General features: G+C 41.3%; 1 protein-coding gene across 1 annotated transcript in view; it reads right to left on the bottom strand.

Moving 5' to 3' along the window:
• LOC306637582 (TPA-induced transmembrane protein) overlaps positions 1-22,377 on the bottom strand; it is a 32,192-nt gene extending 9,815 nt beyond the window's left edge. Inside the window, exons 1-3 of the mRNA XM_079100334.1 lie at positions 21,501-22,377; positions 13,533-13,662; positions 4,362-4,489 (exon numbers count right to left, since the gene is read on the bottom strand). Coding sequence (XP_078956460.1) covers positions 4,362-4,489; positions 13,533-13,662; positions 21,501-21,638 — 396 coding nt within the window. The 5' untranslated portion in view covers positions 21,639-22,377. The remainder of the gene's footprint in view (positions 1-4,361; positions 4,490-13,532; positions 13,663-21,500) is intronic.
• Positions 22,378-23,817: the final 1,440 nt, after the last annotated feature.

The following is a 23,817-nucleotide window of genomic DNA, read 5'->3' as shown; positions in this document are numbered from 1 at the left end:
AATGCAAACCATTCCATGAAAATAGGAAGCAAGGGAAAAGTAGCAAGAAGTCATTCACTCAGCAACTGCTCTGGGAAGGAGGTGGAAGGAAAGGATGAAAGGGAATCACAGATAAGAGATACTGACATGGAAGAGAAGGAGAAAGAGAAAACTGGAGCGATCATTACAGACACAAACTCCTGTGATAAAATAAGCAATTCAATCTCATGCAATTCATTCTGACACAATCTAGAAGGAGCTGCCTCTTCAGGAGCTTTTGCAGGAATCGAATGGAGGACAAATAAAGAAGTCTCTCCATCTACTAATGGTAGAGCAGAATCATGGATGGCAGGTTGGTCTTGATTGGATTTTCTTATCAAAAAAATTTGCAGGGGACACATTTTATTTTTTGGAGTAAAATGTGGCCCACTTCTACAAGTGAAAGTAAAGCCTATTGAGATCTTTGAACTAAATAATTGCAATTGTGTCCTTTGACAGATCTGGCAATCATATAATGGGACCTGAAGGAGACCATTGATAACTCTCAAAACCCCTTGAGGAATACCACTGGTGTCCTGAGGGTGGCCTGTACATCCCTCTCAGACCATATTCTGCTCTTTTTGCCGTGGACCTCCTGATCTTTTTGGATCTTGGGGTGCCAGGATTAGTCTGTGTTGTGAGAGAGCATTTGGTTTTTGATTTGCAGTGACTGGCTAAGAAGTCACTGGAGAAAGCTGCAGTTTTAAAGGTAACTAGTAGAAGTTCAGACTTAAGGAAACTTTCTTTTAAGCTATCTATAGTTAATAGAAATCTGGCAAAAATTAATTGTATAAACAAATATTGAAACATGTACTTTTCTCCAGAATCTGGAAACTATTTGTGAATATTCTTACCTATATGAGAACATGGTTATTTATATAAGTTCAATAAAAATCTTTTCTTTTTATGACAGGATACAACTGGAAAAACTGGTTTGACAAGGATGGCATATTTAAGAATGTGCTTGGAATGCCTGGCTTTAAGGGTCCCCAGCCTTACAGTGAGTGACTAAAAGCTGTCACTGCCTGACAAGCCCAGGAACCTCAAGATACTAGGTGCTACTATTAGGTACAGATAGTTCAAAGTCTACCTTGGTTGGGCTTCCTAACCTGGAGGTTTTTAAAGTCTAATCAGATATTCCTTGTCAAATGTACAATAAAACTGATTGCGAAAGAGCCTTTATGGTTATTCTAAATACACTTATTCAAATAAACAGACTAGACCTACTCTGCAAACAAATCGGTCTTACTATAATTATCTTTGATAAAAATGAAGGTCGTCATAGAGAGGAAAATTACATTTCAGAAAAAATCATAAGAGACCTGGTATTTGATTGTAGTCCTGCTCATTGCTTTTCTGTTTTTATGATCGACCTGTAGATTGGACTGGATTCTGAATTTTTCTAGGTTTCTGTAGGATTTAGCTATACCTCTCCTACTAGGAACAAAATGAAACTTGGTAGGTTAATGCTGGGCAGCTTGATATAAATTTCAAGTCTTGTGTCTGGTCTGTAGGCCACTGCTATGGTATATCCCCTCAAGGCCCAGGTGTTAAAAGTTTTATCACTGCCTATAGCACTATAGGGAGGTGGTGGTACCTTTAAGAGGTGGGGCCTAGTGGAAGGAAGTTGGGTAATTGGGGGTATTTGAAGTTGGGTAATTGGGGGTAATTGTTGGGTTTTTGAAGGGGATTTGGGGGCCCCAGCTTTTTCTGTCTCCTTTTTTTTTTTTTTTTTTTCTTCCCACCTGCCATCAGTGAACAGTTTCCTCTGCCATAAACTCCCTACCATGGTATACTGTATAGCCACAAGCCCAAAGGCAATGGGGTCAAGTGACCATGGACTAAAACTTCTGAAACTATGGGCTAAAGTAAAACTTTCCTCCTTTTAAGTTGATTACCTCAAGTATTTGGTTACAGTAACGCAAAGTAGACTAACACAGCCACATGGAGTTCACCAAAACATCTGATGTTGGCAACCAGAGACATTCAGACTACAAACAAGTAGTAGAAGTTAACATCATGCCACAGGCAAATTTTCCCAAGATGTTTCCCATAAAACCTGTAATTGCTCCCTGTTTATGCCAATCTCTTTCACTTTGCTGGATAATGTTATAGTTTAAATTTCACCATCAGCAGCTTCTGTGAGTAACTTGACAGTGTCAGATCTACCGTGTCAAACAAATCTTTACAGGTCTCTAAAAGATGTCTTAGTTTGCCAAATGGGTAACTTTAGCAACATCCCTAATGCAACCATTTGTTCAAATTGTCCTAGTGGGTCTCTTCACAGAGTTAGCACTCTCTGCTAAAATGTAACCCATACTGGGATGTTAGGTGATAGAATTGCTGCTACTGCCCTGAGCAAGCAGGAATCTGAGCAGTTGCTTATACTTCCTGTTGCACATAGACACACATTAGATATCATAGAGATTCAGTTACAAAAGTGAACAAATGGGCTACTTGATTTAGACAGGTAGGTAGATTCTTCCTCTGTCTCATTCTTTCATCTACTTGATTTTAATTGGTTTGGTTTACGTGGACTCTAGCTAAGGAGCATACTTCAAACTTGTGGATTAGCCTCCTGATAGTCATAACAGCAGTCTTTCAAATGTATCGCATCTTCTCAAAAGTTTAAAATATTTGCAAACATTCATCTGTTGAGCATTCAGATGCTTTCTCTCTAGTTGGAATGACAAAAACTCAAAGAAGCATGTGACCATGAGATCACCATAACCAGTGGGTGACGTGTTGAGACCAGAAGCCCAAAACGATGATAGCTGAGAGTGAGAATGTCCTCTCACTTAGGTGAGACCCTAACGAAAGAGGGGATTTCTTACAGGACGCCAATGCTTTGAGCTAAGCTCCTGCTTAGATCAGGAAAAAATCAAAATGGTGTCATTCAACTAAAGTTCCAGGCCATCAAGCCAAAACTAAATTGTTTATCTGACCTTCTGAGAAATCCAGATTAGAGAGATAATTAAATTTCCCAAATAGGCCATTTTCAATTAGCATAATAATGAAGTTCTCTCCACCTTAGCCTTAATATTTGCCCACAAAAAAAGGTAACTTGAAGTAATCTGATGCTAACCAGTCAGTTATTTTCCTATTGTTCTACCTCTGTGTCCTCACCTTACCAGGAAAGTAACTTGGAAATAATAGATCCACTTTTGTTTTTTGTTTCTTCAAGCCCTTCTCTGTGTGTAAAACCCACCTCTTTTGCTCAGACCATTAGAAGAACACTTATTCTAGTTTTTATGGAATGAAATCTTTCCAATTCTAGAATTAAAAATAAAGCCAATTAATATTGTTTTTTTAAAAATTTGGGTCAGACTGTGAATGGTGGATCTTTGACAAGATGGCCAAGAATGCCCCAAGTAGCCAGCCTAGTGATCTGGCTGCAGAGGCCCACCTTGCACAGAAGGCTCATTCTCCTGCATTCCTGCCCCATAAATGATGCCACCATCTACCTCCCAACCAGGAGATGGAAATCAGCTCGCCTCACTGCCATCCAGCCCATCGTTCAGTCATGTTAAGTAAGGATACCACTCAGATCTCTCTGGAATCCTCCTTACTCCTCCTCACACTACCCTAACTCAAACCTCCCTCATTTCTCAGCTGAATGGCTGCAACGTCTTCTAACTATTCTCTTTCTGGAGTCTTTCTTCACTATCACACAGAAAGACTAGAATGAAAATCTGACCAAGTCAGTCTACTAATTAAAGTCTTAATTAAGCTTTACAAAACTCCCATGATCTGACCCCTACCTTCCTCCTCAGCTTCTCCCAGGTCCTCTACACATAGTAACCACTGTGTAGATTCCTGATATCCTGAGCTCCTTTACCTAGAACATGCCTACCATGTATTTCAAATCTCATCCTGAGAATCACCTCTTCCAAGAGGCCTGCACACCTCTAACCCTGCCTCAGGTTGTGTACATGCTCCTCCTTTGGGGTGCTAAAGCACACTGTGCATATCTCAAAAATAGAACATATCTCAGGATTTTGCATCGATTTAATTGCTTCCTCTGCTTGGACTGTAATCCCATTGAGGGCACAGACTATGTGGCCCTGGCATGCAATATGTTGCTAGAAGTATAGATCTTCAATGAACACTACAAGTTGGATCAAATACAGAACCAGAGTGAATCAACTGAACACTGTTCTCCGAGATACACCTGGAGGCTGGAGCTCTGGCTTTGCACCACAGAAAATGCATTTATAAGCTTCCTATTCTATCCAAATTCAAAGAATTACAGCTCCTTACTCTAAAGTTCTATGCCAACTATCCTAGCACAGTTCATACTCTAATGGTAAAAATTCACTAAATGACGAGTAAGACATAATTACCCTTTTGGTGAGCAGGTGAGGCAAGTCCTCTTCTGTAATGCATTCTTCTGGAATTTTGAGCATGATGAAGAATGTTTTGTTTGACAATAACTCAATTATTTCATTTTCATCTTCATCAACATAAGTTACTAAAGAGAATAGGGGGTGAAAATTTAAAAAAGAAGTAAATACATGACTAAAATAATAACTTATTGATTCTACTGGCTGCTTTATTTATTTTTTTAATTAAAAATCATAAGTTTACATAGGGCAATATTGATTAATTCATTCTGTTATTTTTTCCCTTCCCCCCACCCCTCCCACTCCTCTTTTCCCTCTATACAGTCCTTCCTTCCTCCATTCTTATCACCCTCCTTATCCCTAACCCTAAACCTAACCCTAACCCTAACACTAACCCCTCCTACCCCCCATTATATGTCCTCATCCGCTTATCAGCGAGATCATTCGTCCTTTAGTTTTTTGAGATTGGCTTATCTCACTTAGCATGATATCCTCCAATTTCATCCATTTGCCTGCAAATGCCATAATTTTATCATTCTTCATGGCGGAGTAATATTCCATTGTATATATATGCCACAGTTTCTTTATCCATTCATCAACTGAAGGGCATCTAGATTGGTTCCATAGTCTGGCTATAGTGAATTGAGCAGCTATGAACATTGATGTGGCTGTATCTCTGTAGTATGCTGATTTTAAGTCCTTTGGGTATAGGCCAAGGAGTGGGATAGCTGGGTCAAATGGTAGTTCCATTCCAAGCTTTCTGAGGAATCTCCATACTGCTTTCCAGAGTGGCTGCACTAATTTGCAACCCCACCAGCAATGTATGAGTGTACCTTTTTCCCCACATACTCGCCAACCCCTATTGTTGCTTATGTTCTTGATAATTGCCATTCTAATTGGGATGAGATGAAATCTTAGGGTAGTTTTGATTTGCATTTCTCTTATTACTAGAGATGTTGAACATTTTTTCATATATCTGTTGATTGCTTATACATCTTCTTCTGTGAAGTGTCTGTTCATTTCCTTAGCCCATTTGTTGATTGGATTATTTGTATTCATGGTGTAGAGTTTTTTGAGTTCTTTATAGATTCTGGAAATTAGCGCTCTATCTGAAGTATGAGTGGCAAAGATATTCTCCCATTCTGTAGGCTCTCTCTTCACATTACTGATAGTTTCCTTTGCTGAGAGAAAGCTTTTTAGTTTGAATCTATCCCAGTTATTGAATCTTGCTTTTATTTCTTGTGCTATGGGAGTCCTGTTAAGGAAGTCTGAACCTAAGCCAACAAGTTGAAGGTTTGGACCTACTTTTCCTTCTATAAGATGCAGGGTCTCTGGTCTGATTCCGAGGTCCTTGATCCATTTTGAGTTGAGTTTTGTGCAGGGTGAGAGATAGGGGTTTAATTTCATTCTGTTGCATATGGTTTTCCAGTTTTCCCAGCACCATTTGTTGAAGAGGCTATCTTTTCTCCATTGCATATTTTTGCAGCCATTGCCAAAAATATGCAATGGCTGCTATATTTAAACATAACAATGAATACTCATCAAGTAAGTATAAGCAGAAATGCTTTCTCTGCAGAATAAAAAATAGGAGCTTGCCTCTATTATGGTAAAAGGTTGGTTTGTTTTATGCCCAAAGAGGTTTAAGAGACAGACCATCAAATACAGACTGGAGGAAAAGCCAACTGGAAGAAGTGGGAAGAACATGAACATCTTTGTCCAGTTTAGGTAGGTACGGAGATGTAGGCAAGGGGTGCTGGGGCATAGGGAGTAGCAGCATTCAGTGCTGTGTTGTCAAAGATCAAGAGGAAAAAAAAAAAAAAGATCAAGAGGAAGTGACATCATGCACCAAAATGGAGGTGAAACTACAAAATGAGCATGTGAGCCCATGTCTTGAAGTCTCCCCAGCAGACAGTGGGTATGAAGTCATCGCTCTAGCTTGGGTCCCACAGGAGAGGAATGTTGAGGAGCTCTATTTGCTGAAGGGAAGCCAAACTAAGCCCTGGGGCCAACAGGAGTTAAGTTCCTGGGACAATGAGCCCTGTGTTGCCTGTGTCCTAATGACAGCTAGCTAATTCATTTTTAAGCAGTTAGAGCTGAAGGAAAAAAACACACAAAGTCAGGAGCCAGGAGCCAGAAGCTGGCACTGAGGTAGTCATTATGCTCCCCTGAATCCACGCCAGCCTCACCGGCCGGACTCGCACAAGGGACCACCTCTCTGCCCCTGAGAAAGGCGTGGGTGGGAAGAACCAGGTGCTCATAAACGCTCCCTCAAATCCCATGCTTCAAACATAACAAAATGAGCCTCTTTTACTGGACTTGGAAAAGCCATCATGGAAGAAGTTCAGTGTTTATGATGAGAAGGCAGGTGAGAAGCAAGAATCCTTGGACTTGTTCTCTCAGGAAATTAAAAACTGTGAGGCATTAAGAGCAAGGGATGTGAAGAGTTAACACAGCAGGCCTGAGATGGCTCACCCTGGGAAGGAATGCTTAGGGTTGGCTCCTGGCTGGTGTCTGGGAACCCCCCTGTGGGGAAGGTTCCTACATTCTCTGCTAAGAGCAGCCCACTATGCCTCAACTGTCTGTAGGAACAATGTGGCTGACATCTCCTTTCTTTCTGGGAGTCTGGAGATTTTGCACATGCTTGGCAGAGACTGCCTACATGATCAACACCCAGTGAAAACCCTGGGCACTTAAGCGGTGTAAGTAGACCACACTTCACACATGTTGCCACAGCTTATTGCTGTGGAAAGTAAGCAGGTCCTGTGCAACACAACTCGGGGAGAAATCTTTCAGGCTTGCAACGAGCTTCCGCTAGAGTTCGCTGTAATAAATCTTTTAATTCAATGTACCTTGTTGCTATACTAAATCATAGTCATCAGCTCAACTCTATGCTGAGTCCTATGAAACCCTAAAAGCATCACTGAATCCAGAAGTCAACTTTGGTAACTCCAAACAGAATTATCTCTGCATCCCCATTCGTTGTAAACCATGCTTTATTTTACCTGACAATAAAAGTTAGGCCCTCATAATGGAAAATTTGCAAGGTACAGAAAATTATTCTAAAAAAGGCAAAAAAAAAAAAAAAAAAAAAAGTCTAGTTATCTTATAGTAAAGTGCCCCCACATTTTATATTCTTTATTTGAGATCTTAATGATTAGGTCATTTATATCCCACTTTTTGCTGTATGTGCTATTGTTGCTTACTTGTCTTGGTTCTTCTGTTGTTGCTAACATAGGCAAAGCCAATCCCCATGTGCATGAAAGTCTTTGCAAAGACTCTTTCAGTGGCTTCCTATTGTTCATAATAGGGTCATGCACTTTCTTAAATCTGACATTTGGTGTTTTCAGCTTTCCACTGCTATAAACACTTTCTGATGCAATAGACAACTCTGAACTCTACACCCACCCCATAAATTTCTGCAGCAGACATTAGTGCCTCAGAAAGGAAATAGGTGATGCTGGAGGATGGATCAGAGATTCTAATAACTGCTAAACTCAAGGGCATAAAAAAAAGAGAAGCCAAGTTCAAAAAGAGGTCTCCAATTTTTAGTTCTCATGACATATACTTAACATGTAGCATCTAAACAATGAATCCACATCAAGATCTGGCTAAATAGTTGTTTGTCAAGATACAAATAATAACAAGAGACTTACACAGTCAGTAGAGTTTTTATGTCACTAATGAGACTTAAACTGGACAGTACTGTCCATATAGAGAATAGAGGTTTAAAAAACTCAGGAAAATGTACACAGTATGTGGGAGAGGCACGACAGCTCTTCAGTTGGAATGTGAGACATGAAGTTGGAGTGGAGGTCTTAAATATCAGATGCCATCAAGAAGTAATGGAGAGTTGTTACAAGTCTCCCAGGAAGAAATCCGAGACTGGCATTTACAGGAGGTTAATGTGGTGGTTGCCAAAGAGATGATATGGAACTGGGAAAGACTGGAAGCAGAGAAGCCAGGAGGCACAAGGAGGTACAGATTTTGTCTGACTGTGGTGGGAAAAGGCAGGAAGGAGGAAAGCAAGGAAGGAAGGAAGGAGTAAGTCCACCAGATAGTAAAAACAGAGTCGGTTTTACTGGTGGCTTGAACCCCAGCCCTAATTATTAGTCAGTGAGCAAGTCACTTAAATCTCTGACGCTATTTTCTCAACAGAAATATCAACACCTACATTGCAGGTGACGGTAAAGATGGGAGCCAATGCAAATAAAGTATCCAGCAGAGTGCCTTGCAGGATGTGGGGCAATTGCTAGCATGATGCTATCAAGGAATGAGAGATAAGATTTGGTCATCATCTAGACATGTAACAAAAGATATGAAAAATGGTTCCAAGATATTCAGCCTGGATAACTGGAAGAAGAATAGCTACTGTATTAAGCATTATGTACAAATACTCTGCTATGCATTTTATAGATATTCCCTCATTTGATCCTCACATCAATCCAAAGAGTTAAATATTATTGTTTTCATTTTTAAATGAAGACTTTGAGACGTACAGAAAATGCATATTTTATTCAGGTCAATGAGCTAGAAGGTCTTAGAATAAAGGTAGAGCTGCAGACTCAGGTTCAGAGATCATTATGCTTCACAAACATGAAAATAGGCCCAGAGGATTGAAGACTTGGCCTAAAGTTACACAACTTGATGGAAGTGGAGCTGAAGGAAACCTGGTCTCCCGATTTACCTTGCAACTAACTGGCAAGTAAACTGGGGAAGGGCGTATGCTCTGGTCTGAATGTTTCGTCTCCTCAAAATTTAAATGTTGAAAGCTAATCAACAATGTGATCATCATGAGTGGGATTAATGCCCCTTTAAACGAAGCCCCGGAGCACTGTCTCTCCCCTTACCCAGCTACAAGTGTCATCTAAAAACCAGAAAGTGGGCTCTCACCAGACACAAATCCACTGACACCTTAACCTTAGATGACCCCGCAGCCTCCAGAAATGTGAGCACTAAACTTCTATTGTTTACAAGTTTCTGGTATTTTATTATGGCACCCCAAGCTGACTGAGAAAGGAACAAATAGTAATTTCATATGGATAATGATTGAGATGATGGTAGTTATTTCTAGGTAGAGATCTCTAGTAAAAACATCTCTAAAACTCAGGAAAACTGTGCAGATGTACATCCAGGAGTTTCCTACAGAGGAGATGGGTGATGCCCTGGAATTTTCAAGAGAAAGAATAGAAAATATGAAAATCAATACAGTTGAAGACAAACCTCATGGATCCACAAGGCAGAGACCAAAAGCAAATATAAGGAATATATTGCAGTTGACAGAGCTGAAGGCTGCAGCTCGGGCAGAAGAAAGCGAAAAGGTTGGATTTCATGATCAGACAACTGCTATGACATTGGGAAGAACAATTTGGGACTAGTGGATGCAAGAGGTTTAGGACTAAGCAGGAGACAGTATCCAAATAAAGAGATCCCTTTCTAGAAGTTTGCCAGTGCAGGAAGAGAGGGAAAAAAAAAATCTAAACTCAGCAGTAAGAATCCTGAGGAAGATTGTTTTGAAGAAAAGATGAAGAGTAGAGAAGAACCTGAGAATGCCGAGAGGTGGAAATATCTGAAGGTCATTGGGTGAGAAGCCAGGGGTATTTTGTAAAGATAATAGGCAAGGAATTCAGTTTTGATAAGGTGAAAAAAACAGATTTGAAGATAAGACAGGAGAAAAAGCAAAGAAATTTCAAGGTCATGGGTCTACAGAGTTACTATCATGTTCCTACCCCACAAAGGACATTGGCATCTCAGAGCTTGCTAATGTTGTCTGCCTAGGATTTCCCCATGAGTCACCTGATACCAGAGGGTACTGCCCTGTGAAAACTATTAGTCAGCCAGTCAGGAGCACGTGAGAGTAAAATACACAGCCCTTACGCTCCACTAAAAGGTAAAAGGAATCCATTCAACACAGAGTCACTTAGAAAGTCCCTGCTTACATCTCAGTACCACAACATTTCTTCCCATGGAAGAGCCTGCAAATTAAGAGATTGAAAGGATCAGATCTGTCATGCTGGGAAGGCCTCAAGGGTGCTATAACTTGTTATCATATTTTTAAACATCCACCTAAGTTTTGTATTAGTAAGGAGTTGCTCAGGGTCTCCCTCTGCCTGACCGGGGTGAATTAGTTAAGAAAGGAGAACTGTCCCCACCGCCCCTCAGTCCCCGCCACTTGAGGAGAGAAAGAGTCCATTAATATATTTTCCTACAGTGTTGGGAATAAACAGGCCTTCTGAGTCTGGTGGAGCACTGTGCTCTCTTCCCCAGTGTGTACTACACAGCTGGTACTCGATGCCTGACCCTGAATCTGCCATCACAAGAGCAGGGGTGGGGAGCCCAGTCCAGTGTAGGCAATAGGGGTGCACAGCCTGTAGATGATCAGCAACAGTAATAGGACCCACTAAGGTCTTATTGCTTACTTCATTATTTACTTATCATAATGTCACCACCCCAGTGGACACTGTGCCCTAGGTACCCCATTGTCACCACCCCAATCAGTTACCCTTCAGTTCCAGGGTGCATTTAATACACTATTCTGTGTCAGCACAGTTATCACCAGCTCTGCCTGCCAGTCTCTTTGGGGATTACAGAACCTAGAGACAGAAGATTAAGGGGTTTGGAGGAGGAAAAGCAAGAGGCGAATCCAGACAATCAGACCCACAGCCCTCTACCCCCCCAGCACTGGCTCTCTCCCAGACAACTTATTCCACCCAGTACCTGGGAGTTCTGCAAATATTTGATTCATATCAATAGGTGTGGCAATTAGGCAGTGGCTGAATATTAAAGATTATCATCCCAGAAGTACCAGAGAGCCGCTTTGATGAGGCTGGGACTGTCACAGAGGGGAGCCCCTCTCCCACCCCTTTTTACCTATTGCATCTACCCCCTCCCCACCAAAAATTCTTCCCCGAATTTTTAGTGACTTGGCAAAGTGACCTCAATATAATATTGAAATCGCAAAAGTAGGTTACAAGACTATTTAAAATTTTTTTATTTTGAATTACTTTTAAAATGCAAGTAAGCAAAAGACTGCAAGAAAATATAACAAAATATTAGTAATATGAATGGGTTTTATGGGTAACAGAACAGTTTGTTGTTGTTGTTGTTCATTCAAAGCTTATTAGATACCTTTTTTTTTTTTTTTCCCTAGTCTGCCTCAACTCTCTCTGCAGACCTAAATACCTGAGGGCTGAGATGGCAAGTAAAAGTATTTTCCCGATTAAAAAAAAAAAAAAGTTTAAAAAACTCTCAGAGCATTAACGTATGTTTAAACACAAATTTACAATCAAACTAAAAATGAAGTTTGCACTATAAGTGTTAAAAAATTATTCCCTGAATACTATTCAATGATCTTTCATGTCTCCAGAAATTTTTAAAAAAATTTTTTAAGTTGTTGATGGACCTCTTTTAATATATTCATATATGGTGCTGAGGATTGAACCCAGTGCCTCACACATGCTAGGCAAGTGCTCTACCACTGAGCTACAGCCCCAGTCAGAAAAAAAATTGACAGAAATGTAATATCTGTCTTTGCAGTTTATTCTTTATGAATTGAAGAGGTCAATTTTAAGAATAGAAGACAGATTTTGAAACTTGTGTTTTAGAATCCTGAATATTAAATCTCCAAGATCTGTCTTGTTTTAGGATTCATGCTACCAGATAAACCAGTAAATTTCCAAGATCACACCACCTAGTTGAGATAGGACTGGATTGTCAGTTTCAACATCCACATGTGGGAGTCCATGTGAAGAGGGAGGGTCAGTGATTACACCCAAACTATCATCCTCAGCATGACAGAGGAAGTTTGGCACCTCTTATTAACAATTCCTACTTAAAACCATCTCATGACCTCAAGAATCATCCATCCCACCTAAACAATGTGGTAGGTATCTAAGTAGACACAGTGACTGCCTGAGAAACTCCGATGCAGGAAGTTGGCTGATGTCATCGAAGTTTTCTTATTCTTTCAGGGACTATGAAACCTTGGACAGGAGACTAAGGGGAGAACAGGAGGTTGAATGGCAAATGTACTGCCTAAGAAATTCTTAAGAAGCCCCTCTGAAGAGACGCAGGAGCTCTCTCCCCAATTTTTGCTCTCATTCCATGACTGAGTTTGCTACTGAGAACCTGACTCAACTCAAATGCTCACAGAGGCCGGATCCCACGCAGGTATCTTCCAGTTGCAGATGTGCCCCTCAGCCCTGTCAACCCCATGTATGAAAAAAAAAAAAAAACTATTTTCTTCTTTCCTATTTGAAACAGAATTAATTGTCCCTTGGACATTGGTATATTCATGCATCATAAAAACTTTAATATTATTAACCATAAAAATTTGGCAACAACCTAACAGGCTTTAAAGTGGTATAGAAGACTATATCATGAACCACTTGAAAAACCTGATGCTAACAGAAAATTTCTAATGACTTGCCAAAATTATCTTAATATACTATTAAAATTCTAAAGATAGGCCATGAACTTTAAAATTTTGATCTTATTTTAAAAATGCAAGTAATAAAATGATTATAAGAAAATATAACAAACTTATTAATACCTATGGGTTTTATTAGTAACTGAACATGTATTATTTTTGAATTCAAAATAAATGAGAAAATATATATAAAGCATACCATTCACAATATGTAATTTTTCTTTTACACATATAAAACAAATATAAAGTTATTTCTAAAAAAAGTTAAAATGACAGCTCATAGACACATGGATCCATAAAGTTCTTTTAAAACTCAAATACATCACTCAATATTTTATCATTATAATAATATATCATATATATCTGATGAACTTGATAATTATTTTTATTGAGCACATTATAAGAAGAGAAAGAATTTTCAAACAAGCAGGTACTGAGATGCAATAATATATAAATTAGTGTTTATTTAAGTTAAAAACATACAAAACGTCTTCAAGATCCAATGGTCAGAATTCAAAGCAAAACACTGCTCTCCATGCTCCTTCTGGAGCTTATAAAACAAACAACAAACAAAATATAATAAAAAACAAAACATGCATATCTCCCACCCACACAATCTTAGCCAGTTTTCAACTCAAGTGATAAGTAGTGAAATAGCAATGAACAAATTCTCCATTTAAGATTAAGTCACAGCATCAGGCAAGTTCTGAAAATGTGTCAACTTAGTCATGTTGAAATCCTCTTACCTCCACTAAGATATAAACCAAGGATGATCACTATAATGAGGCCCAGGAAGATGGAGGTGATGACCATCCACAGTTTACACTTGCCAACCAAATTCTTATTGCAGGAGCTCCAGGGACTTTCCTTCTTGGCCTAGAAAGCAAAGTGAGATTGGGAGGCAGTCATCTGATTTCAAACAAATATTCTCCAATACCTATTAGGGTCAGTGATAGAGAAATGAAGGCAGCAGGATCCTGACGTCAGGACCTACATTCTACTGAATCAAGCTTATAAAAAGATATGAAAGAGGCAGAGTGGATCCTCACAAAGAAGCTTGCAAGAAAATACTCTGGGGGCTTTGAGACAGGGAGGACAGGGAGGACAGGCAGGACTTTGAAAGGTGTAATGGTTTCTACAGTTTTTTAAAATATATTACAAATATTGTTGGGGTTCAGTGTGGTATTTCAATACCTGTGTATAATATGTAATGGTTACATGAGTAAGTGACATACCATCATATCAAATGTTTATCATTTCGTTGGGTTGGTATGTTGGGAAGCTAGAAAGTTCTCTCTACTAGCTATTTTGAAATACACAGTTAATTGTTATCAACTGTTGTTAGCCTACTGTGCTATACAGAACATTAGAAAGTTATTGCCCTGGTCCCACTGCTTTCCTCCTGTACCTGAGAAGCATCCTCTCTCCCCTGCACCTTTCCTAAGCTATGATAACCATTATTCTATTCTCTATTTCTCTGAAATCATTTTTTAGCTTTCACATACAAACAAGAAAGTGCAATATTTGTCTACACGAAAGATGGATTTTGGAAGGCATTCCAAAGGCAAGGAAGAGCAACCACGGTGTTGATTCATAATGGAACAGGTGTCAGAGGCAAGAAGTGAAAGTTAAATTAGAGGTAGTGAAGGGCTGGAGCCTACTCCAGAGGGTTGAATTGCTGCCAGATCAAGTTGTGTGTAATTTGGTATGCACTGGTGACATGTTGAAAGTTTGGGAACTCAGAGCTGAGTTGAAAGTTAAGAGGCAAATTAGGTATCATTTGAATTGGACACAGAAAGAAAAAGCTAAAAGTCTGTGATCCAGATTCTAAAAAATAAATAAATAAATAAATAAATAAATAAATAAATAAAATGTAATATTTAAACAAAAAAGTCTGCGAAGAAAAATAAAGGAACAGAAGAGACAGAAGGAAATAAGCTGCAATGTGTGAGGCAGAGTGTAGGGTCAGAGAAAATAATTCCAGCTGCTTTGGTTTACTGAGCCCTGGGTCATTTCACTTAATCCTAACACCCCTTCAAGGTATGCAGTGGCCTGTTTCAAACATGCAGTGCAAGGAGATTAGTCAGGACTAATCCCTGAGGAGTGTCACAGCAACACTCTGGCACCCTCGCCTTTGTGCGCAGCCTCCTAGCATCGCTGTGTGGAGCCTCAGATCATGAGCATGCCTGGCCGCCCTGAGGGGTCACTCTGCCCCTCTACCTGCCCCTAAATGGTTCTGTGACTCTTCTGCTTCCCACTGCACCATTAGGGAATTTCTACATGGAGACCATGGGAAATGATGGAACATGATGGGGGGTGGGGGCAGAGAATGTGCTTCTGCATTTCACACACTTGGATTTCAATCTGAGGGACATCACTTAAAGGCAGGGGGATTTTGAGCAAGCCAATGAAACCAGCAGGCCCCAATGTCCTTAAAATACAGATGATTCTCAATTTATGATGGGGATACATCCCACCAAACCTGTCATTTGCCCATTTTTTAAAAAATTGGATTACTTGTTCTTCAGATATCAAGATTTTGAATCCTTTATATATTTTGGTTATTAATCCTCTGTCAGATGAACAGCTGACAAAGTTTCTCCCATTCCATAGGTTGTCCCTTCATTCTGTTGATTGTGTCCTTTTCTGTGCTGAAGTTTTTTAATTTGATGTCACCCCATTTGTTAATTTTTCCTTTTTATTTCCTGAGCTATTGAAATTCTATTCAGAAAACTCCTGCCTGTGCCTGGATCTTGTTTCCCTTTAGTAGTTTCAATGTTTCCGGCCTTACATTAGGTCTTCGATCCATTTTGAGTCTATTTCTATACAGAGTAAGAGAGAGATCACTATGGAAAACAGTATGGAAGTCCCTCAAAAAATGAAAACTAGAACAACCAGATGGTCCCACTAAATCTACTCCTGAGTATATGCACAAAGGAAATGAAGTCAGCACACAAAAGAGACACCTACATATGTATCTTCATTGTGGTATTATTCACAATAGCCAAGTTACATTATAAACCTAGGTGCCCAGCAAACAGAAGAATGGATAAAGAATACATGGTCTGTATAAACAATGGAATATTATTCAGCCATAAAAAGAAACAAAATCATATTCCTTGCAGAAAAATTGATGGGCCTGGAGGTTATCATGTTAAACAAAATAATCCAGACACAGAAAGACAAGTATACCCTGCTCATATGTGGAAACTACAACAAAGAAAAACCAAACAAAAAACCAATGACCTGAAAGCAGGAAAGTAGAAAAGGGACTAGAAGGGAAGGGTAAGAAGATGGAGGCATGGGGATGAAGGTGGGGAGGTTCAGAGAAGGTAATAGGAAGGGTAGACATTATTAAAGCACAACATATACAATATGGAAATGTCATGGTGAAATCCATTGATTTGTACAATTAACATGAGTTACTATGCATAATATTTTTTTTTAAAGATTAAAAGACTAAGTTTAAAGTCCAGTTTCTACTGAAAAATCCTAAATGGAACCATAAGTCAGGTAATATTTTGTATGTAAATACTAAATTTAGCTCCCAAATCTGTTGTAAAAACTAGAGACAATGCACACAAAACATGCTAAACCAATGTTAGGCTCTTGTTATGGTTTGGATCTGTAATGTTCCCCCAAATTCTCATGTGTTGAAGGTTTAGTCCCCAATGCAGCAATATTCAGAGGTGGGGCTTTTAGGAAGTGATTGAATCAGGAGGGCTCTGACCTCATCAGTGGATTAATACACTGATAGCTGAATGGACTTCTGAGAGGTGGTGTTAACTACAGGCAGGGTGGGGCATGGTTGAAGAAAGTAGGTCACTGGAGGCCCCAAGGGACTATATCACTATATCTTGTCTCAGGCTGTCCACATCTCCCTCTCTCCCTCCCTCCCTCCCTCTCTCTCTCTCTCTCTCTCTCTCTCTCTCTCTCTCTCTCTCTCTCTCTCTCTGTCTCCCCTTCCTGCTGCTTTCTGCCATGATGTTTCTGCCTTGGAACCAGTTGATCATAGACTAAAACCTCTAAAATCATGAGCCAAAATAAATCTTTCCTCCCTGACTTGTCCTTGACCTGTATTTTGGTCACAGCAATAAAAGTTGACTAACACAGTACTCACCCAAAAGGAGTGATTCCCTCTCAGAGTGCCCACCTGTTCCACAAAGCAGCAGTGGAAACTCCAGTGGGCTCACTCCTGAACTGACCCTTGTTTATATTCTCTCTCATCCTTATTTTGATGATAGCTATCAGAAAGGAAATTGTTGGTCCACATTAGGACTACATATTACACTTTCTCAATGAGAGGTCCCCCAGCCTGACTGCACATTTGAATCACCTGAAGAGGATTATCACTGACACCTACCCAGGCACCAAGCAGACTGGACCATAGGTGGAAGTAGGACCTAGATTATCATTTTAAACCTTCCATAGTGAATCAACTGCTTTATCAGGATTGAGACTCTTGGTCTGAAACCTCCTATCCACTATTAGTGAAACTTCCCAGTACATGCGTGAAACTTCCCCACACCTCATCTGATACTGCCATTGATTGTGCTGTCTGGTTTCATGTTCAAATGCAAGCAGGATGCCCTTATCTTCCTAGGTAAATGGAGACCATGTAGAGGGAGGAGTGGTTCTTGAACTTCCCCATTCTTATATCTCACAGTGTACTTGCTACAGGTAACAGGCATTTAATAATGTGTACTACTTAGTGCTACTTAGTTACATAGGGCTTTGTACTTTGAGAGGTTCTAGAGGAAGGGTCAAATGGTGGAGATCTGAAGCACCGGATCTTGTGTCCAGGATGTCACAGGAGAATGAGGTGCAGCGAAGGACCTGGGAATCTGGACAGAGGAACATCTCTTGAGTTAAGTGTTTCTGGAGTTCAGGGATAGGGCCACCTCTCACCCCAACTCAAGTTTGAAGAACTTCTTCAAAGCCACCAAAGCAAGGACTCAAGAAGGCACATGGGGAAAAGTAGTCCCGGTGTAAGTAATCCTTGACCTCTCAGGGGACAGAAACATATCTCTTAGTTGCACAGCTTCAGAACCGTGCCATACTGTTTATAACACAAGAGGCAGTCAGGCTATAAAGATTAGCACAACAGGAAATGATCTCAAATGAGTAAAAAATGAGTGCTAATCATTACTGACACCCACTTCTGCCTTCACTGTGTTGTCCCCTAGAGATCATAAATTAGGACTCTGGTGGTTTGAAAGACCAAATACTCTGCCTTCCAGGAGGAACTCAGCCAAGAATTTCACACTCCTCGTCTGTAGGAAACTCCTGTTCCTGTCCAGTCCGAAGTTGCTCTCGTACTGCCTAGCACCTTCCTTGTCCTCTCCTCAGTCCTAATAGGGGGACCACTGAAGGCTCTCCCCTGCATGACTAGTCGTCACAGGCTTGAAGTCATTACAAAACATTGGTGTGTCAGTCAGACCATGTTTGGTGTGTCAACCAAACAATACAGTGCAGTGCTTCTTGACTCTCTGCTCATTAGAACCAAATCAGGGATCAACATCTGTTAGCAGTGCCCCTGAGAAGTTTGTGGAAGAACCTGTGATACAGTAGGTACCATCCTACACATGATGAGTCTTTGCTCTCAAAACAGGATTACAAAGTCATGCCGCCTCCTTCTCTGGCTTCTCATTCCCTCTTGACCAAATTCTAGGTCATGAAAGGTCACAGGCAGATTCTCCACAAGGAGCCTTCCAGAGATGTTTGCAAATGACACCTTGCATTCTATATGCATCATATGAGTCCAGAATTTGAGCATCTTTCCTCCGAGCACTCCCCCAGATATTCACATCCCTCTTCTGGCAAAAGCCTAAATACATGGCACTGGATCCTAGAAGAATGGCAAGACTATCTATCTCTTGGATGCAAAAAGCTCTTCTCTTTGACTTAATCAGGAGCAGATATTTAGATCAGGGATATTTTTCTTAGGACAGAGAAAAACTTGTACTTTTAATCTTCATTGTGGCATTTAATCCACTTTTTTGATCTGAGCACAAAAGTACCATTTGATTCTTGTCTTAGACTGAACAGCATGTACCAATGGTTAAGAGTCTGCTAACCCATCCATGTATGACTTGTTTGCCTCAAGACTGTCAATTTGCTGGTTTTTTCCTAAAGATACTTAAATGTCTCTGAGACTTCTCAGTCAGAACTCCTGTAATGAGCCATTCAAGAAAACTAGTGTCACTCTGTTACCTACAATCTACTTTGCACTTTTGACCCAATGATTCTGACATGTTTACAGAGACAACAGGCAAAGTGCTGTCGTAAGTGCTGATGCCCTACATCTGGCAGGTTCTACTCCTCACCTGTTGGATGGCTAATATTCCTTTTCCCAGAACAGCAAATTAAGATGAGAGAAAGTTCTTTATACTGCCTCTGTATACTCCTCTAGCCCTGCTCTTCCAAGTAGGAAGATATCCACGATATGCAATGTCATCTTCCCAGTGTCCAGAACTGCTCCTTACTCCCTCATCCAGCCACCCATCCACCTGCAATTCCCTCATCCACCAGACATACCTCCCAGCTCCTCATATTTCACTTAAATTACTTAATTATGAGGGATCTAACTTGTAGAAATTAGTAATACATAATTTATAATTTTGGCAACTGTAAATGAGTATAAATTATGTTATATATTGAAATTATGGGTAAATAAATTTGATGGAAAGCACATTGATCTAATACCTCAGAAATGTCAGAGGCACCACTGAGTGAGCCTGAGCCTTTTGGTAACTTCTTTGAATCTCAGTTTCTTCCCTCAGTTCCTTTATCCGTCAAATCAAAATACCGACACTTGCCTCTTAAGTGTGTTGTGATAATTAAATGCATTCATGTATCACAAGTGTTTTGTCCATAAGAGTTGTAGAAACATATGCTTAATGAAAATACATAAAAATACTTTCGCTACAACTGGAATCTTAATACAGAGTGTAAGCACCCACACACAAAATCTTAATTGTGTGAATCTTTCCCTTGTGCTAGCCAACATTTAAGGACCCCACATCAATTGAATTTTCTAATTGAAATACACTTCAGCTTACCCTATAGAATCTGAGACTAACTAAAATACTCTAAGTTCTTTCCTCTCTAAAGTTTTCACTGTTCAAATGTTTCTATAATGTTTTCCAAGTTCCATATAAACCCTTCATCTTCACTCCATTCTGTCGGTCGCTGTAGCTTTCCTATTCGATGACCTACAAAGCTAATCACAAGGAAGTCTAGGATATCTGTATATACCCGACTAACAAGGAAGTCATTAAAACATGAAAGGGCGACCTCTACAAGATAGGTGCTAAACAATATTAAGTGCTGATGCCCTACATGGATCTGGCAGGTTCTACTCCTTAACTGTTTTCCAAAGGCACTCCTGGTCTCCAAAAGGATGGCTGGGCACATTACATTACCACCGTTTGACAGCCTTGCCACATATATTCTATTGGTGAAGTTGTCACCAGACTAGTTTCAAACCATGGATTCTTTGGGGTGAGCTGGGGTGAGCTGGGTCTCGCTAAAGTGAGGCAAGTATTCCCAATACCCATGCCTAGACCCTGCCCTCAAGGATCCATTGATCAAGTCCACTGTTTGGGCGCTTGTGCTAAAAATCAGCCATCTTTTCCAAACTTCATTCTTCTGTGGTCCTAATTCATTTAAACATGAGCTACCAGCTTACTCTCCAGGGTACCTATAAAAGCAGACATCCGGGCATAGAACTTCCAGGAATCAGTGTGGCACAAAAGCAATGCTTTCAACTTTTGAATTTCCTGCTTATCCCTAAACTCAACAGTTGGGCAGCCAGACGGTTGGACGAGGAGGAGTGGGGCCTAGAAAGTTCTGTTTAAAGCTATATACATGGGGAGTGCCCTACATGCAGTAAACCACAAGCCAACCTCAGGGGTTAATCAGAAGATTCAGAATTCAAACTGATGTTTTACAAGTACTTGATGTGAATGAATAATGCTCCCATCACTACTAAGGTTGAATCACCAGGAGATTAAAAGAAGCAAAAGCAAATAGGCTAGTCGAGTCCTTTGGGGACAAGAACTTTGAAATCATTTCCCTACAGCTTAAATTATTTCACCTCTCCCATCTCCAGGCCAGCCCCACCCTTGCCCCTCTCCCCTACCCCATATCTCTCTTCCTGCAGCATCAAAAAGGTCAAGCTGGGAGAAAATAGAAAGTATTTGGGGGATGGTAAGCCTGGATAGGAATGGGAGGAGGTTTGAGGAGATGGAACGGGGAAATGGAAGCCAGGGAACGTTAAGTGAGGAGGAAGGCAGAAGAAATTTTGGGAAAAAAAAGAAAACTCTAAAACTCATTCTCCCTATTTGAAAACATAAGGGGAATAAAAAACACTAAAAGTTACATAACTTTTAAAAACCACCTCTATCTCTGGAAATTCTCCCTTCGAAGAGAAAATTTCTAAACTGCCTTCGGGGTCAGGGAGGCCCGCGGAGTTTGAAGAGTCACAAGTGTCAGAGGGGCCAAAGGGTCGCGGGAAGCGCGGCGCGCCAGGACCAAAGGCCTCTCGTGTCACTGCGCCCCCTTCAGAGCATTCCAGTGCGCGTCACTCTCGTTCCTCTTCGGGGACGCCCGGAGAACTTTCTGGAACCCTGACACTTTGCGGGGCGGGGGGCGGGAGCGGTGCCAGGCCACAGTTCGGCGATCACGCCACCGACGCCTTACAGGGACCTTACCTGGGCTGGGCTGGGGTCGTCGGCCGAAGCAGGCAGGACCTGGAGGGCTCCATTGAGAGGCCTCTGCTCCTCCAGCGGCTCGTGGAGCACCGAGAGCTCCAGCTCCTCTCCTGGCGACGAGGGATCGGCCCCTTCCATGGGCCGGCTGAGAAGAGCTGAGCAGCTCCGCTGGGAGGCAGGACCAACACACCTGCGGGCGCAGAGTCCGCGGCTGCCTCGGGGCTTCACACTCCACCCACCAGGCGGGGAGCGCCCGCCAGACCTCAGGCAGCGGGAGGGCAGGGAAGGCAAGCGAAGGGGCGAGGCCGGAGAGTGACCGCACTGAGGCCGCGGGAGGCTCTCCTCGCTCCTGCAGGGCAGAGCAGCGCTGGGACTGTGCCCTGCCGTGGGCTCTGAGCAGAGGAGGGCAGTTTTTCTGGTTTGTGCAGGGCGCTGTCTGCTGCGCCTTTCCCTCTTGGTGCAGACACAGACCTGTTGGTGCTTACTCGTGGGCCCTGGCTGGGAACCGATGGGCCGGCAGCTCAGTTCTGCGAAGAAAGTTTGTCTTCTTCCCCTAGGAGTGGCTGTTGCTGGGCACCAGTCCTGGAGTGGCACCAGTCCTGGCTGCCTAGCAAAAGTTCATTCATTGAATTAAGAAACAACTATAAAGCACTTACATGGTTGCGAGCATAAGACGATGAATAATACACACACTTCCTCCTACAAGTCCAGAGTCAGGCATAGAAACATTGTGGAGCGGTAGTGAGGAGTACTAACTCTAGAACCAGTCTGCTGAGTTATTTCCAACTCAAAGGGATCCTAACAAGGACATCTCAGGCTTCATCTCTCCGTGCCAGAGTGTCCTCATTTAGAAAGTGACCTATTAGTTCCCACCAAATGGAATAATCTCTAAAATGAATGAGCGAATAGAAGTAGAACACTTAGAAAACACTCAGAATGGCGGCTGGCACACAAAGTACTCATAAATGTTGGAGATTATTCTTTATCTTTGATGGGAGGAGTCGTAGACACTCCCCAAGTCTGTGAAAGAAGCAAATGCGTGCATGTACAAATGTATGCACAATCTCATCCACACCCAAGGCATAGTGCAAGACTTCCAGCTTAGTGTGTCTGGAATTATGTTTGCCAAGCGTTGGGTGTTTGTACAAAACCTCTAAACTTCTGTCAGATCCGTCTTGCTCCAGCCTTCTTCCAGTTTACCCCCACACACTCACATATTAAGATCAGTTTGGGGAATCAGCATCTACTTCAGAAGATATTTATTTGTGTCCAAAAATCTGGCACCCTTAATGCCTATGTTCAGACACTTTGCCTCAATGTCCTGTTTTTAAGGTCTAGCGCCTAATGCATCTGGACTTTGGACTCCATCTGTCTGCTGAAGTAGGGCCTGCTGGCTGCAGGGAATTCAGGTGAACCTGTTCTGACTTGGTTGTCTGCTTTAACAGGCAGATACTAAGGAAGCAGTCGCTTTTTTTTTTTTTTTTGCACAGGCTTTTTAGAGGGAAAAATTAAGGGGGAAACCAAGTAAAACTGAGGCACCAGGAACTAGAAACAGCAGAAAGCTCTTAGCACCCTAGACCTAAAAAGACCTGGAGCCTGCTAAGAACTGGAGCCACTATAGGGGGAGGAAGGGGTTCTGACAGGATCTGTAGTCACAAAAAGATGCAGAGCTGACTAGAAGCAACCAGAGTTCTCAAACCAGAACCCCATCCTTTACCCAGGGCCTCGACAACTTTCCTTGTGGTTCCCCTCCTTTGATTGCAGAAACCAGTGTCAATGGGAGATTGCCTGATGCCAGATGGCTTGCAGCTGTCTCCAAATCAGGCTTCTCCATCCATGCTTACATCCACTCTCTTTCACTCCCCAGAGAATCAGAAAGCGGCTGCTCCTGTCACAAGCCACATCTCTTGATGCCTTCTTAGCACTGTGAAGCAAGTTTACATATTCCCTAATCTAGACTCATATGTATTTTCAAAATTTCATCTGCCTAACCATATCCCTATGGTATGAGAGGAGTACAGGGGTTTATTCCCTCTATTATTATCTTTTTTTAAAAATCGTCCTAATTAGTTTTATATGACAGTAGAATACATTTTGATACGCCATACATAAATGGAGTATAACTTCTCATCCTTCTGGTTGATGTAGAGTTACACTGGTCATGTAATCAGATATGCTCCTAGGGTAATAATGTCCAATTCATTCTACTGTCTTTCTTACCCCCAGACCACTCCCCTCCTTTCACTCCCATCTAATCCAAAGTACTTCTATTCTTCCCTGGACCCATCCCTTATTGTGAATTAGCATTCGCATATCA

The sequence above is a fragment of the Sciurus vulgaris genome (genome assembly GCF_902686455.1).
Source record: "Sciurus vulgaris genome assembly, chromosome: 10".
In the NCBI taxonomy this organism is placed as follows: domain Eukaryota; kingdom Metazoa; phylum Chordata; class Mammalia; order Rodentia; family Sciuridae; genus Sciurus; species Sciurus vulgaris.
The sequence above is the reverse complement of the archived record's forward strand: the minus strand, read 5'-3'. Positions and strand labels throughout refer to the sequence as shown.